Below are 18,423 nucleotides of genomic sequence, written 5' to 3'. Positions count from 1 at the left end.
GCCTGAAAGGTCCTTTGCCTGGCCTGAGGGACCTATAGTTTCATTAGTCAGGCTTAATATAACTTCACATGATGGACTAATATTTCCCATTAAATAGGTTATCTAAGCCTCCCTCTTGAGAAACATTTAAGTTCCTCGGGCGGGACACAACATATAATTCTCGCCAAAAATGCACTAATAATGTCTAGCCTAAGAGACTTAGTTTAAAGTTTTGTATGAGGGTTTGATAAAAGTCCCACCCGAGAGGTCTAACGCCTTTCCTTAGGGACTTATATTCTCATCATCCATACTCAATATAAATTTGTCTAAGCAACTAAGATTTCCCATTAAACAAGTTATCTAAACTCCCAGCCTGAGAGACTTGGAGTTTCCTCGGGTGGGACCCAACATTTAAACCTTGCCCGGGAGGCGCGACTCAAATATAGCCTAAGATACTTAGATTAAACTTTTGTGTGAAGGCTTGATAGAAGTCTTGCCCGAGATATCTAACGCCTCGCCTGAGGGACATATAGTCTCACCAGCCATGATCAATATAAGTTCACTTGAGGGAATAATATTTCCCATTAAACATGCTATCTAAACTCCGCACTTGAGAGACTTAGAATTTCCTCGGGTGGGACCCAACATATAAATCTCGCATAAGAGGCGAAACTGAAGTCTAGCCTAAGAGACTTATTTTAAAATCTTGTCTAAGGGCTTGATAGAAGTCTCTCCCAAGAGGTTTAAAGCCTCTCCCGAGGAACTTATATACTCATCAGTCAGACTCAATATAACTTCGCTCGAGGGACTAAACTTCCCATTAAATATAATTTATAAACTCCCCGCCTAAGTGACTTGGAATTTCCTCGGGAGGGACCTAACATATAAATCTCGCTCAAGAGGCGTGATTGAAGTCTGGCCTAAGAGACTTAGTTTAAAGTTTTGTTTAAGGGCTTGATGGAAGTCTCGTCGAGAGGCTTAACACCTCACTTGAGGGACTCAAATCCTAGTCTGTATGGTTTGTCATGCTATGAAATTTAGGGCCTCGGGAAACTCTAATGCTTTACAGTCTAAAAACATTTGACCCTTTATTAATGCTCTTGTGCTTAAGGGACTTTGTAGTGTTATATTTGTAAAAGCTCTAATAAAGTTGGGAGGGTTGTATCCCTCATAAGGGGCGATGAACATATGTCGCCCTTGGGGGAATCCCCTTACCCTAAGCGTCTCCCACTCGCCCAGTTATAGGAAACATGGAAAACGTCATTTCTTGGTCATAGAAAAGTCAAAGTCAATAATTGATCCATGTCCTCCTAGAAATAAGGATTCAACGACCTATCGTTGACTAGTGGGCAGTTATCATTTCCAAGGAAACCCTAAGCCCAAAGGACCTCTAAAACTACTTCTCCCATCACGGGAAAGAGACAAATCATAACCTTACCAACATAACACATAATATAAAGCCTTTCACCTCACGTAAGTTGGCCCCTCTTACCACCGTGAACACCATAACACCAATGTGTATGGCCTCTTGCCGCCGCGGGCAAGTCCTAACCATTATAAAAATACTAAAGCATATAAGTATCCTCTACCTATGTAGGAATACCACAAACACTGGTACTTTTTGACAGGTACAATATTGTAGACATACACCACAAGGTTGAGTTTTAACCTCATATATAATGACACCACAAGTCATATTCATGCACTAGATAAAATAATTAAATTGATCATTTTCAACATATTAATCCATTATATTAAATATTTAGTCTAACTTTCTAATTTTCCTTCTCTTGTCCATCTGACACACATAATTATTTTGTTATCATTGTTCGTGTTTAAGTTCCAAACTCTGGTATGAAAATCATTATGTTTAAAATAATCCTTGTAGAATTGATACTTTTTTCTTATATAATGCTTAAAGTTTGACTTTGATTTTGTATAAGTTAAGGAAAATAGAAGAAAAAAATATCCAAACCCTTAAAAGGAGATTGTTATAATATTCATTCTAAAACTTACTCACAAAATCAGTCATGGTAAAATATTTGAATTTTTAATAAATATATCAAGATATGATTAGTAAAAGATAGAAAAAGGAAATACCAACAAAAAAAAAAGCACAATAAATATGGGTGTTGTGGTGCAGTTTAGGCGGTTTTGACGCTAAAAGTCATCCAAATCACAAGAGAAAATATGTGTGGTTCGGTTTGATTCGATTGACTTTTAAAAATAAAATTGAACCAAACCAAACCAATACTGTTTAGATTGATTATGTTGCTTGCATCATTTTTATTGTGCCATACGTACACTTATAGAGGATAATATGATTTTGTGTTTAGTCTTTCTTAAATTACCATAAAATAAGTTTATAATTGTCAAATTAAATTATTTAATGCATAGATATGAAGTATGTCTTACAATTTTATTTTACGTCTAAAAACAATATACATGACATCGTAATCTTAAATAAATGTAAAACAATATATTGTATAGTTATAAGCAACTTCTTCTGACTATGCTAGATTAACATTAAAATTTCTTTTTATATTAATAGTTTGTATATAAAAGAATACAAAAGTAATGTAAATAAAGTTTTTTTTAATTTTATTCTTATTAATGTCAGAAAAATCAAAAATAAAAATAAAAATAAAAATATGATAATTTCATTTTAAATAAAAATAATAGTATTTATAAATAAAATATTAAAAATATATATAGTACTCTCTCCATTTCAAAATAATTGTCATAGTTGATATTTTCACACAAATTAAGAAAATATGATAAATGTAAGAGAGAAAATGACAATTTTAGCGAATTATTCTTATTGGTTATTGGTGTATTCTAACTACCATTAATGCAATATAAAAGAAATGTAAATTATGACATTTAATTTAAAAGTTAAAATTGCATTGAAAACTAAAAACGACTTTTAATTTAAAAATAAATAATTTTTATAAATATGATTTTTTTTTGGGACATATGAAGTAATTGTTAATTTAAGAATAATAATATTTTTAATAAATAAATTGATATGTAAATAAAATAAATAATACAATAAAATATACATATATACTGATTGATTTTTCAAAAGAATTAAATATATAATAATTAGGAAAATTTCTTAAAATATATAATAATTAGGAAAATTTCTTAACATAAAGCAATTTAATTTTATTTGATTCAATTTATAATATATATTTTTCAATTTGATTCGATCCACATGCTTTTGTTAAGAAATGATCCAAACAAATTTGAATCAAACACAATTTTCTATATTTTTCGATTTGATTTGATTCGATCCGCATGCTTTAATTTAGAAATTATCCAAACAAATTTGAATCAAACACAATTTTTATATTTTTTTATTTGATTTGATTAGATTCTATTAAAATTTTCTATTTGATCTTTTAATTTTGAAGACCCCTACCAATTATGATAGATATTTACATATTTATTTACTACATGACTTTACTTTATTACCCTTTTTCCATAAGTGTTCAGTGGATAAGACAATAGATACGTCACACACACATAGACATAAATGCAGAAGAAAGAAAAACAGTATATTTACTCTTTCTCTTTCTTCATTTCCTTCCCATTCTCTTTCTTTCCTTTACCTCAAAAAAAGACAAAACAAAATGCAGTTTATGTTAAACCTTCGTGTTACCCACGGTGTTCCTCTCTGTCTCTCCGGAATCACCAACCCTCTTGCTCTTTCCAAAGAGTAAACTAATCAATCTATTATTCATCGATTAATTCTTATCTTATATTTATTTAATTTAATATAATTTTAATTTAGGTTTTTGAATGAATTTGTGATGTGTAGGATGGCAGATCACGATCGTAGAAGAAAAGCCATGAGAAAGCAAAGATCAGTGCATGCAAATCAAGATAAGAGTGGTTTTGTTGAGATCAAAGGTGGTGAATCTGGTGATGGTTATGATCAGGAAGATCTGGATCAAATCTTGTATCAATTGTCTCGTTATTATTATCTTACAGGTTTATCAGCAAAAGCTGCTTAATTAATTAATTAATTAATCACTTTCATTTTCTGAACTCTTTTGCTGTTGTTGTAGATTCTTCTTTTACTATTATTAATTACTATGTTGTTGCTGTTGTTGTAACATGTAAAAAACACTAGTTTCTGAATTATCAACTTCTCTTTGTTGTTCCATTTATTATTTAATTTGTTATATGATGATCAAGTTATATGTTTAAATTACTGTGTATGTTTCAACAGCAACATGAGGTTAAAATCTTGGAATGTTACAAGTTAGTGTTTTGATTCTGATTGGTAAAGGTTGTAAATGTTTGACTCTCTAATAAAGTTACTTTTGGTAAAAGGAATTTATGGAAGAAGGAAAAAACAATTTCATCCGTTTTCAGGGGATAAAGCTAATAAATAAAGTATACTAATGTGTCAGGCTTTTTGCTTTTATCGATAAAAATTATTGTAGTTATAAAATTTATTCAATTATTTGAAAGATAAAATTATTTAATTGGTAAGAGTAAGCATTGCATGGGTGCGAGGGCAGGGATCGGTCCCCAAATTTAAATCCTTGATAATTTTTTGTTTCTCACTTTTTCAATTTTTAGTTTCTTACTTTTTTTATCTTTAAAACAAGTGTTACTTGTATAAGTTCCTTGGTGTATAAGTTACAGTTTCTACACTATATTTTATGTTTAGTAGTTAGTTAAGATTAGTTGTAGAGGTTAATTAGTTTGTTAACTAACTTTCTCTTGATCTCTCCATATATAGAGGATCATCCTTTCACTTATCTCTCATGTAATTTCATTTTTTTATTAATGAAAGTGAGTTTTTTTACTTGTAATTCCATTAACATGGTATCACGAGCCAAGATGTCTTTGATTATTTCACCAAGATGAAGATTTTTTGGGATAAGTTGGAGAATTATCGTCCAATACATCATTGCAAATGCTCCATCCAATACATTTGCAATGTCATTGCTTCGTTGCAGGTGTATTATGATCAAGACTGTGTCATACACTTCCTTAAGAGTCTCAATGAGAAGTTTAGCACCAAAAAGTCTCAGATAATGCTCATGAATCATTTGTCAGACATTGACATTGTATTCTCATTATTCATTCAACAAGAAAGAGAAGTTGTCATTCCTCTTCTTGATCGTTCTCCACTCGATACTTCTGACGAGTCTTCTTCCCCTGCGACTTTCTGGGCTAATGCTTCTCAAGCCAAGTCCAACCCTCCCAAGAAATGTAAATGGAAAGGTCCACCTAAATGCACTAGCAGGATGTGTACTCATTGTGGTTTAACAAACCACATATTTGACACTTGATTTTTCAAGCTTGAATATCCTCTAGGTTTCAAGACAAAAGGAAAGTCTTCTCAAGCAACTGGTTCTAATGATTCCAAAGTCAATCCTAACACATTTGGTACAGGTTCTTCAAGTTCCTAGTCTTTTGATTTTACTCAACAGCAATATCAAAGCCTCATTGGGTTGTTACAATAATCACAAACCAATCCCAACCCTAAAGCCAATATTGTTTCAAGTTCTTTTGTTGCCTTGACATTCAAGTCATCTTCTCATGATGGTAAGCACCCTCATCTATGGATCTCGTATACTGGTGTTACTAATCACCTTATGTTCACTTTTACCTCTTTCCTGACCTATCATACCGTATAATCCATTTTAGTTTCCTTACCTAATAACAGGATTATTTTTTATACATATATCTAGTTCTTTCATATTCTCCCCATATCTTATCTTGCATAATGGTTTATCCATTCCCTTTTTCAATATTAAACTCATTTCCATTACTAACTTTACTTGTCCAATAATTGTTGTGTTTTGCACACATCTACCAAAGTAAATGATTGGCAAAGATAAAATGCATAAGGAATTATATTTGATTGTTACTTTAAATAATAGGTTTGAATACTCTATGTGTAATTCAGTTTCGTGGGCCAATTCTACTATATGGCGCTATATGCTAGGTCAAACTTCTCATATTGGCTTGCATGCCATTTTAAAAAAAAATTGTATCTACTAAAATGAGAATAACTGACACGACATCCCTTCGTGGGCCATATTTGATCCACACAGTCGTCTAGTACTTTGAGCTCTTGAGTCTGCCATTATTCTGACTTCTTCGAGTCTACCTTACAAGGCAGCGCTTCTAACATCTTGAGTGTAACCACAATACAATGACTTCCAGATCATGCATCAAATAATCCTCTTAGAAATAAATCGAAACTTTAAAACTTAGTGCGTCCTTGGCTCTTCTGAAATTGTCATTACTTCTATTCTCGAGGGTTTACGGATACTCCCATTAGATATTTCATGTTGAACCGATCCAAGAAATACTCCCTCTACTCCAGCGTTGTTCACTAGTCGCTAAGAGAACATTCACTCGTCAAGTTGGCAAGATGTACCGATCACACATAAATCCTATCTCTAGAATTTATGCATAGGGACTCACTAATACCATGACGGAACAAAAGAAATACCCACAATGCATAATCCTAATATTACTCACGTAGTCACGACAACTCATATAACTACAAAAATCTCCTTTAAGGTCATCGCCTCTCAAGTTCTTCTATTCCCACTCCTTAGGATGTTAAAACCTAAGAGTGTTACACGTCCAGGATTCACCCATTCTGAACAAAATCAAGCTAGGCTCGACCTCATAAAAATTTGATTTGCATTGATATGCCATGCATATGATCATCCACATAATACATGAATAAAATATTTCAAGGAATTTCCCACTACTATTGTTAGGAGTGAATTAGTAGTATTTTCATGTGTTAAAATAACTACCTTTTGATCTGAAGTTGAACATATCTCGTGATTTTTAAGGATTTTATGGTTAGAATTGAACTCTAAAGGTTCGATGCTAATTGTAGAGCAAATTGTATCACTTTGGGTGTTATTTGTACAGGTATTAAGGTTGAAAAGTAGGGACGAGGAAGCGCGAAGGCGTAAAGACTCTGGAGAAGAGAAATCACAAACCTTCTGACTTCGTTTCGCGCCTCGCCAATCCATGCCGCGCCGCGGACTCTTCGTAAAAAGAAATAATGTTATAAATAGAAGCCCTAATCCTCATAAGAGAGGGGTCTTTGGTGAGCGAAATTGAGAGAGCATTCCTATTCAAGAGCAGAAAACAACATCCGACGGATAATTCAACATCAATTGAAGACATTCCCTTGATTGAGATGAATCCATCTATGAAGTTTTGTGTGTTCTTCATGTCTATGGAGAGCTAAACCCCATTGTGTTGAGTTTAAGGTAGTAGTTAACTTATGAAGATGCAATTACTGTGATTAATTCCTGTGAACAATTGTTTAAGTTTTATTATCAATAAAGAACCTTGCTTTTATTTTATATCATCGTTGAACTATCAATCGAGAGGTAGGGTTCATACTTTTGCCCTAGGTTCTTATATTAACTTGTTTATTAATCCTCAGAGATGAGATTTTGAAGAAGTTTTCATAAATCATCGTGTTTAATTCCCTTTATCTTTATAGTTATTCTGAGAGATCGAATATCATACCGATAGAGTTGGTTCTAAATTGATCTTAGACATAATATCTATTTTGAGGATGAATAAAGATAATAACTTATATAATGGTTCACTTGTGGATTAATTGATCATTGCATATGAATAGGTTGATGAACCCTAGAACTCAACATATTCATCACCATTGTTACTCATCCTTTAAGCTTTTAGTCATTTAATTCCTATTCTCTTATATGCACTTTTGGATTAAACAATCAAAACCAATACTTTTTACTACTCATCATAATTTGACTATAGAACGGCAGTACTATTGACTCAGTCTCTGTGGATACGATATATTAGAAAATATTTACCCAAAATACTTTCAACAAATTGGCGCCGTTGTCGAGGACTGTGTCAATATTGCACGCATTGCAATAGTCATATTATTTTTAGTTAGTTACTTAATTTTAGATTTTTTGTTTAGTTACTTAATTTTAGATTTTTTGTTTAGTTCCTTTATTTTAGATTTTTAGTTAGTTATTTTATTTTAGATTTTGTTATTGCAATAGTCTTTTAATTTTTATTATTTTTTTTATTATTTTTTTTTTATCGTGTTATTTCACTTGGTTGCTAGTTTTGTAGATTTTTGTTTGTCGGAATGTTGGACCCAAATATAAATGTTGCGATTCATGCTCAAAACGAGATCCTAACTCAACAAATGGAGTATCTCCTTCAAAGTGTGTCACAGTTCACACCTCAAGTTAATGAGTTTCATGATATCGGATGGTGCACACCGAAAGATGCGATGGAGTATCATATGGCTAACCATGAATATCAACAACAAAGGCTTTCACACTATAATCAAGGTTATCAAAGAGGACCCTCTGAGTTAGAGGAAACCATGAATCAATTCATGCAATTCTCTTTAGCCATTCAACAAAACCGGGAAACTCAAGATGTTCAACTTACCAAATTCTTAACCGAGCAAAACGTAAGTCAAGTCTCAACTTTTCAAAACCCTACGACTTGTGTAGAAACTTGCAATCCTACTTCTATAAGGAGTGTAAAAGTGATTGGTGAGGATGTTGGAAAGAAGAGAGTGGAGGAGGAAGTTGATGACAAGGAAGATGTTGTTGAAAAGGATAATATAGAGTATGTAAACATCAAGAAAAATATAGAAGTTGAGTATGAGCTCTCAATGAAGCTACCTTATCCAAGACCTCCTAAAAAAGTAGATGATGTGTTAGTCGAAGGAACAAAAAAAGAGGATATAATCAAAGAAGTCGTGAATGAGTTAGAAACTTCAAAAGTTGAAACTTTTTCAAAAGAGAATATGGTGGACTTAGAGTTGAAGAAGAGTAGTAATGCAAAGGAGCATAAACTCTCATTGGAATTACTTCCTCTACAAGTTCCTAATAAAGAAGGGAATGAGAGTCATTACTTTCGGCCAATGGAAATGTTTAGCCGTTCGCAAATCACCATCCCATTTTTAGAAGGTTTAGAGTTAAAGCCAAAATGTGTCAAATTCATCAAGGATAGATTCTCAAAGAAAAAGAAATTAACGGATAAGGAGGTTATCTCTCTTGAGGAGAGGACAAAACAAATGAAGGAAGATAAATCGCGAGTTGAAGTGGTAAGAATTAAGGATGAAGAAACCAAACAAGCAAACACGAAATACTTTTGGGGCTTCACATTGGTAAGAAAAGTACCAAGAAAATGAGACAATGGTTGATGAGTCAACCATGAACCGTCAAGCCATGCGACGTTAAACGAGGTGCTTCGTGGGAGGTAACTCACACTTCTAATGTTTTATTTTGTTTTGTTTATTTTTATTTCAGGAAATAGTAAGGGGACCTTTCTGGTGAAAGCTGGGAAGAAGCAATTGATATGGAAATACCCTTTGTGAGTCAACCCTCTCGGGCTTGTTCTGAAACATTGAGGTCAATGTTTAGTTCAAGTTTGGGGGTGGATTTACTCTTTTGTATTTTTCAATTTTCTGTTTATTATTTGTTTGTTTTATCCCCAGTTTAGAATGAGTAGTTCCTAAAACATAAAGAAAAGCTCGAGTGAAACAATGAGAATGCCAACAATGGAGCAACATGCATGAAAGTGGTGGTGAGTGGAAATTTTTGAAAAATTAATTTTTCCCTTTCTTTTTCAATAAAAGTGACAAGGCAGGTATGAATTTTCGAACTTTGACTCTTAGTGTGTGCATGAAACTTAGGTTGTTAGTAAATACCAATAGAAGTTCTTTATGGTACACAATTTTTGTTGGATCGGCTTAGCCTTAACCATTGTGAGGAAAGCTTTCCATTGTTTACTATATGCAGGAGACCATCGATTACTTTGACATGTTTGTATTTTGCTAAACCGGTTGTCGCATCATTTTGTGAAAATCTGTGAAAATGACTTAGGCACTTGTTTGAATCTGAGAGTTTCTTTGAGCCTATTCCATCTTAAAACTTATTCTTTTAGTGTGAGAGTGTGATCCTTTGCTAACCATTCTTTGAGACTGAGATCAAGATAAAGATCATAAAATGCACCGAGAAAATATTTACCCAAAATACTTTCAACAACTATGCATACCATGGCTCAATTCTAAAGTCACAGTTTACGATCATCTTGTTAATACTATAAACAACCATTAACATCTACTTACCCAATCACCTGATTCCCGACGTAGTTCTACAATCTTATTCTGGGTTAGATGAACCATAACTATCATGGAATATAGTCTACTTCAATTCACGTATCCATTCACCTGAGCTGCCGCCTAGCAGTAAATCTAGAACTTATGTAGGTTACAATAACTAAGGAGATACAGTAGTCGATTCCACTAACTTGATGCATAGGATTTTCCTAAACAGGAAATCACACCCAGGTTTACCCTTTTAGTACTCATTTCTCGATAGGCCAGGAGATAAGTATAGAATTAAGGGTTGATTGACGAACTGCTAACATCTCACTCACCAAGTCTAGCATTACGGATACTTGATCCTACTAGCACTGGGTGAGATTCTCGTCCTTCTATAGTCATACACAGTTTAGGAACCACAACATTCACATACTTTGTTGATCCTTTACCAAGTCACCCTTATCACTTTGGGTAAAACCAAATAGAGCCGAAATCTAACACCTCGTCCATTCGAGCACTTACAACACACTAGATCAACCAGAAAAGTCTAGTCTCTATGTCTTAACACCTGAAAGCTTTCCATCCATCAAGTTCTCAAGTCATTATTCGTAAATGGAAAAAACCATTGGATAATGAATCACATTGATTCAAAGCTCATTCCTTTCACAGAATTCTCTTGTCGGATTCTTTCACATGTGCCTCTTCGATTTTCCTCTTAAGATAAATCCTGGCCAAGTGACTCAGTATCTTGAGTCCTGTCGTGGAATCTAAGGTTATCGACCACCTTGAGTCTACTACCTTATTCATGTCTAACAATTCTCAACACTCTCTTACTTAGCCAGCTTCTACTACATGAGCTTGAAAAACTTCGGCCTTACGCGTCCTCATGGTTGCTCTATTGTGATCCTATTTATCACGTTTATAGTTAGTGCGGTGATCAGGCTCAACAACTAAATACTATTATATTATAAATCAAGCTAGAAACACACACATGTGAGGAATAATATAAATTTCTAATAATGTCTCATGGTTGGATTGAGAATCGACATGCTCTGATACCAACTGTAACACCCCTCTAATATGCGTCTAGAATCATATCATTAAGACGTTAAACTTTTTTTACTGAGTACATACAAAAGATGATAATCTACATTACCAGTGTATACATAAAAAATTACATCATGGTTAGGTAAACAACGATAATTTCTAATACAAAAACACAAAAAGAATAAGCACAACAGAATAAAGATCTAGTACGAGTCTTCGAGCCATCTGATCAGCAAGGTCTTTACTCTTCAAGGATTTTAATGATTTCTTTCAACTCTTTGTCATACCTGAAAATAACAATATGATTGGGGTGAGATTAATAAATCCCAGTGAGTCCACCTATATTATGGTTCCGCTCGACCTACAGGGTAGATTATCTTTAATTTCATCCTATTAGAATTTACATATACTATTTCATAGGACTTCAAGAAACGAAGCATAACATGCTTCACAATAACGTATAAGCTAATAGTCTAATGCTCAAGCCACGTAGCACAATAGGAGCTATGTATCTATCACATCAAAGTTCTTTACGGACCTCTAGCTAGGCTAGTTTTTCCAACGTCATTGACGATTGACACCCACTACCCATCAAGGCAAGGTTTTACGGAAGTTTTTCCCCCTTCTATATGACAATGTCCAAAAAGGTGGTTTCCAGAAATTATTCGGTACCTTCTCTCACGACTAAGTCTAGCAAGGTGATATCCAAAGTTTTCCTACCTTCCGACTAATGGAACTTACTCTCCTACATTTCGAACTACGTATTAACTAAGTTAGGAAATCCTACTTCCACTCCCTTAATTCCATTATCTGAGAATTATGGTGTATCGGTTAATACCGAGGTAATTCCTTCCAAATCCAATTAGTTCCATCCAAAACAAAGTTTCCTAACCCCAGTTTTAACCAACTTGAACCCTACTATGTCATATCAATTTTCTACATAATTTGTATAACAGGGCAGCCAACTTCGCAATAGCACGAAATATTGAAAAAATATGATAAATTTGAAAACTCTCCAGTATTATAGTTATATAAATTAACTTTCAAATGAAACTGACTCCATCCTGAAGGAGTGAAAAACACTTAGAAAGGGGGGGATTGAATAAGTGTAACTTCTCAAAAATGGTGGATAAAAATAAAGAACACAGTTATTTTTATCCTGGTTCGTTGTTAACCAAACTACTTCACTCCACCCCTGACAAGGTGATTTACCTCAATTGAGGATTTAATCCACTAATCAAAGTGATTACAATGGTTTTCCACTTAGAAACACTCTAAGTCTTCTAGAGTATCCTGATCACAACTTGATCACTCTAGGAAATCCTTTTACAATCAATGTAAAAATAAATGTTTACAAGAGTTTAGATTGCTTCTAATAAATCTGTAATCACCAAGTGATATTTCTCTTAAGATTCTAGTTCTTAACACTCACTAAAATATTACAAAGTTGTGAGGTTGAAGATGAAGTTCTTCTTTGCTTCTCAGTTTGACAGCGTTTCAGTAAGTTTGCGCAAGAGAGTTGTTGCTGCTTCTGAATCAGCACTTCTATATATAGGCGCTGAGAGGAAATGACCATTGGGAGCATTTAATGCTTTGCGTGAATAGTACAACGCTGCATTTAATGTTTCACACTTTTGTCAACTACCTCGAGCCATGCTTTCACTGCTTTTACTGACTTTGCCTTTTGTAGCTTCAAACGTTCCTTTTGTCAGTCAGAGATTTGACGTTATAGCCTTTTGTACTTGTACTTTCTTCTGGACTCGAAATGTGTAGAATAGACGTTTGAATATCAGAGTCTTCAACTTTGGTGCAGATGCAACTTCTGTCTTTAGACTTTGAAGTGCTTTGAGCGTGATACCATCAGAGCTTCAGAGCTTTTACTTCTGACTGCCATCTTCTGATGCTTTCCAGTTCATGTTCTGATTCTGCAGGACCATCTTCTGATGTCTTGCCAGACCATGTGCTGATGAAGCCATCCAGAACTTCTGGGTCAGTACTTATGAACGTTGATTTGTGCATACTCTTTTATACTTTTCCTGAAATGGAAAACGTGAATAATTAGAGTACCACATTCTCTTATACAAAATTCATACTTAATGTTATCATCAAAACTAAGAATATTGATCAGAACATTTCTTGTTCTAACAATCTCCCCATTTTTTATGATGACAAAAACATATAGAATTGATATGAATTTGTATACAGAATATCAGATAAAAGACAATACACAAATATAGCATTAAGCATATTAATCAGAGTGTGTGAATATGTCTCCCCCTGAGATTAACAATCTCCCCCTGAAATTAATACTAGAAGAATTTATAAATAAAAGACTTTCTTGAGTATTTTTCCATTTCAGTTGAGACTTTCACGTTGAACTTTGAACTTCAGAATATTCAGAGCTTCTCTTCAGGGCTTCCATTTGGACAGCTTCAGAGCTTTGAATTTCTCTTGAGATCACTTTGGCTTTTCTGCACATCAAGAATGCTTGCTTCTATCAGAGCTTCATAGCTTCTTGAATCAAAGCATATGTTGAAAAAAGAACATAGCTTCTTGTATATGAGTAATCAGAGTAAAATCTTTATCAGAGCACTTTAAGGTATTGCTTGTATCAGAGCTTGAAAGAGCTTGAAATGTATCAGAACATTGAGCTTGATTGCTTCAACACTTTGAGAGATTTTCTTCAAAGATGTTTCTTCTCAAATTTTCTTCTCCCCTTTTTGCTTCTTCTCATATTGAGCTTGTTCAGAATATCACATTCCTGCAAAACTATCAAAGACAGAAAACTTGCAAATAATAGTTAGGAATGTTGAGACTTAAGCCCAGCAACTGATAATATAAATCAATTCAATTATCACGCTTCTCCCCCTTTTTGTCATAACATCAAAAAGTATAAAAGATTCAGATGAAAGACATAAACAAAGTGAAGAGAAAAAAGATTTCATTGATTTAATCAGAAGAGAGAATACAAGGCAGATGCAAAACAAAGCAGATGCAAACAACAAAGAAAACTAAACTAAGACACAAGACAGACTTTGTATTCTGCTTCTGTAGTTGATAATGTTATTGTTGCTTGCTTCTTGCTGTACCAGGAGATCAGATTACTTCCCAGAAACTGACAGCTTCCAGAAGTACTTTTCCTTTCAACTCTATCTCCATCGTAATCAGCATCACAAAATCATACTAAGTTGTATTCTTCAGATCTTTTGTAGACTAAGTGATTAAACTAAGATTTCCCATTAAACAAGTTATCTAAACTCCCAGCCTGAGAGACTTGGAGTTTCCTCGGGTGGGACCCAACATTTAAACCTTGCCCGGGAGGCGCGACTCAAATATAGCCTAAGATACTTAGATTAAACTTTTGTGTGAAGGCTTGATAGAAGTCTTGCCCGAGATATCTAACGCCTCGCCTGAGGGACATATAGTCTCACCAGCCATGATCAATATAAGTTCACTTGAGGGAATAATATTTCCCATTAAACATGCTATCTAAACTCCGCACTTGAGAGACTTAGAATTTCCTCGGGTGGGACCCAACATATAAATCTCGCATAAGAGGCGAAACTGAAGTCTAGCCTAAGAGACTTATTTTAAAATCTTGTCTAAGGGCTTGATAGAAGTCTCTCCCAAGAGGTTTAAAGCCTCTCCCGAGGAACTTATATACTCATCAGTCAGACTCAATATAACTTCGCTCGAGGGACTAAACTTCCCATTAAATATAATTTATAAACTCCCCGCCTAAGTGACTTGGAATTTCCTCGGGAGGGACCTAACATATAAATCTCGCTCAAGAGGCGTGATTGAAGTCTGGCCTAAGAGACTTAGTTTAAAGTTTTGTTTAAGGGCTTGATGGAAGTCTCGTCGAGAGGCTTAACACCTCACTTGAGGGACTCAAATCCTAGTCTGTATGGTTTGTCATGCTATGAAATTTAGGGCCTCGGGAAACTCTAATGCTTTACAGTCTAAAAACATTTGACCCTTTATTAATGCTCTTGTGCTTAAGGGACTTTGTAGTGTTATATTTGTAAAAGCTCTAATAAAGTTGGGAGGGTTGTATCCCTCATAAGGGGCGATGAACATATGTCGCCCTTGGGGGAATCCCCTTACCCTAAGCGTCTCCCACTCGCCCAGTTATAGGAAACATGGAAAACGTCATTTCTTGGTCATAGAAAAGTCAAAGTCAATAATTGATCCATGTCCTCCTAGAAATAAGGATTCAACGACCTATCGTTGACTAGTGGGCAGTTATCATTTCCAAGGAAACCCTAAGCCCAAAGGACCTCTAAAACTACTTCTCCCATCACGGGAAAGAGACAAATCATAACCTTACCAACATAACACATAATATAAAGCCTTTCACCTCACGTAAGTTGGCCCCTCTTACCACCGTGAACACCATAACACCAATGTGTATGGCCTCTTGCCGCCGCGGGCAAGTCCTAACCATTATAAAAATACTAAAGCATATAAGTATCCTCTACCTATGTAGGAATACCACAAACACTGGTACTTTTTGACAGGTACAATATTGTAGACATACACCACAAGGTTGAGTTTTAACCTCATATATAATGACACCACAAGTCATATTCATGCACTAGATAAAATAATTAAATTGATCATTTTCAACATATTAATCCATTATATTAAATATTTAGTCTAACTTTCTAATTTTCCTTCTCTTGTCCATCTGACACACATAATTATTTTGTTATCATTGTTCGTGTTTAAGTTCCAAACTCTGGTATGAAAATCATTATGTTTAAAATAATCCTTGTAGAATTGATACTTTTTTCTTATATAATGCTTAAAGTTTGACTTTGATTTTGTATAAGTTAAGGAAAATAGAAGAAAAAAATATCCAAACCCTTAAAAGGAGATTGTTATAATATTCATTCTAAAACTTACTCACAAAATCAGTCATGGTAAAATATTTGAATTTTTAATAAATATATCAAGATATGATTAGTAAAAGATAGAAAAAGGAAATACCAACAAAAAAAAAAGCACAATAAATATGGGTGTTGTGGTGCAGTTTAGGCGGTTTTGACGCTAAAAGTCATCCAAATCACAAGAGAAAATATGTGTGGTTCGGTTTGATTCGATTGACTTTTAAAAATAAAATTGAACCAAACCAAACCAATACTGTTTAGATTGATTATGTTGCTTGCATCATTTTTATTGTGCCATACGTACACTTATAGAGGATAATATGATTTTGTGTTTAGTCTTTCTTAAATTACCATAAAATAAGTTTATAATTGTCAAATTAAATTATTTAATGCATAGATATGAAGTATGTCTTACAATTTTATTTTACGTCTAAAAACAATATACATGACATCGTAATCTTAAATAAATGTAAAACAATATATTGTATAGTTATAAGCAACTTCTTCTGACTATGCTAGATTAACATTAAAATTTCTTTTTATATTAATAGTTTGTATATAAAAGAATACAAAAGTAATGTAAATAAAGTTTTTTTTAATTTTATTCTTATTAATGTCAGAAAAATCAAAAATAAAAATAAAAATAAAAATATGATAATTTCATTTTAAATAAAAATAATAGTATTTATAAATAAAATATTAAAAATATATATAGTACTCTCTCCATTTCAAAATAATTGTCATAGTTGATATTTTCACACAAATTAAGAAAATATGATAAATGTAAGAGAGAAAATGACAATTTTAGCGAATTATTCTTATTGGTTATTGGTGTATTCTAACTACCATTAATGCAATATAAAAGAAATGTAAATTATGACATTTAATTTAAAAGTTAAAATTGCATTGAAAACTAAAAACGACTTTTAATTTAAAAATAAATAATTTTTATAAATATGATTTTTTTTTGGGACATATGAAGTAATTGTTAATTTAAGAATAATAATATTTTTAATAAATAAATTGATATGTAAATAAAATAAATAATACAATAAAATATACATATATACTGATTGATTTTTCAAAAGAATTAAATATATAATAATTAGGAAAATTTCTTAAAATATATAATAATTAGGAAAATTTCTTAACATAAAGCAATTTAATTTTATTTGATTCAATTTATAATATATATTTTTCAATTTGATTCGATCCACATGCTTTTGTTAAGAAATGATCCAAACAAATTTGAATCAAACACAATTTTCTATATTTTTCGATTTGATTTGATTCGATCCGCATGCTTTAATTTAGAAATTATCCAAACAAATTTGAATCAAACACAATTTTTATATTTTTTTATTTGATTTGATTAGATTCTATTAAAATTTTCTATTTGATCTTTTAATTTTGAAGACCCCTACCAATTATGATAGATATTTACATATTTATTTACTACATGACTTTACTTTATTACCCTTTTTCCATAAGTGTTCAGTGGATAAGACAATAGATACGTCACACACACATAGACATAAATGCAGAAGAAAGAAAAACAGTATATTTACTCTTTCTCTTTCTTCATTTCCTTCCCATTCTCTTTCTTTCCTTTACCTCAAAAAAAGACAAAACAAAATGCAGTTTATGTTAAACCTTCGTGTTACCCACGGTGTTCCTCTCTGTCTCTCCGGAATCACCAACCCTCTTGCTCTTTCCAAAGAGTAAACTAATCAATCTATTATTCATCGATTAATTCTTATCTTATATTTATTTAATTTAATATAATTTTAATTTAGGTTTTTGAATGAATTTGTGATGTGTAGGATGGCAGATCACGATCGTAGAAGAAAAGCCATGAGAAAGCAAAGATCAGTGCATGCAAATCAAGATAAGAGTGGTTTTGTTGAGATCAAAGGTGGTGAATCTGGTGATGGTTATGATCAGGAAGATCTGGATCAAATCTTGTATCAATTGTCTCGTTATTATTATCTTACAGGTTTATCAGCAAAAGCTGCTTAATTAATTAATTAATTAATCACTTTCATTTTCTGAACTCTTTTGCTGTTGTTGTAGATTCTTCTTTTACTATTATTAATTACTATGTTGTTGCTGTTGTTGTAACATGTAAAAAACACTAGTTTCTGAATTATCAACTTCTCTTTGTTGTTCCATTTATTATTTAATTTGTTATATGATGATCAAGTTATATGTTTAAATTACTGTGTATGTTTCAACAGCAACATGAGGTTAAAATCTTGGAATGTTACAAGTTAGTGTTTTGATTCTGATTGGTAAAGGTTGTAAATGTTTGACTCTCTAATAAAGTTACTTTTGGTAAAAGGAATTTATGGAAGAAGGAAAAAACAATTTCATCCGTTTTCAGGGGAT

The 18,423-nt window shown here is 32.9% G+C and overlaps 1 protein-coding gene across 1 annotated transcript; it reads left to right on the top strand.

Annotated features, from left to right (window-relative positions):
- Positions 1 to 17,567: 17,567 nt before the first annotated feature.
- LOC131606956 (uncharacterized) lies at positions 17,568 to 18,210 on the top strand. Its single transcript, XM_058879033.1, has 2 exons — positions 17,568 to 17,756; positions 17,859 to 18,210. Exons 1-2 carry the CDS (start codon positions 17,671 to 17,673, stop codon positions 18,052 to 18,054), a joined length of 282 nt encoding a protein of 93 aa, XP_058735016.1. The 5' UTR covers positions 17,568 to 17,670; the 3' UTR covers positions 18,055 to 18,210.
- The last annotated feature ends 213 nt before the right edge of the window (positions 18,211 to 18,423 follow it).

This window comes from Vicia villosa, linkage group LG5, assembly GCF_029867415.1.
Source record: "Vicia villosa cultivar HV-30 ecotype Madison, WI linkage group LG5, Vvil1.0, whole genome shotgun sequence".
NCBI classification, from domain to species: domain Eukaryota; kingdom Viridiplantae; phylum Streptophyta; class Magnoliopsida; order Fabales; family Fabaceae; genus Vicia; species Vicia villosa.
Note: the sequence above shows the minus strand (reverse complement) of the source record. Positions and strands in the feature narration are given on the sequence as shown.

Bases quoted from the DNA above. Each gene is read 5' to 3' on its own strand.
- LOC131606956 (XM_058879033.1), top strand. From the start codon at position 17,671: ATGCAGTTTATGTTAAACCTTCGTGTTACCCACGGTGTTCCTCTCTGT. The intron at 17,757-17,858 runs GTAAACTAATCA...TGTGATGTGTAG, and splicing joins CCTCTTGCTCTTTCCAAAGA to GATGGCAGATCACGATCGTA.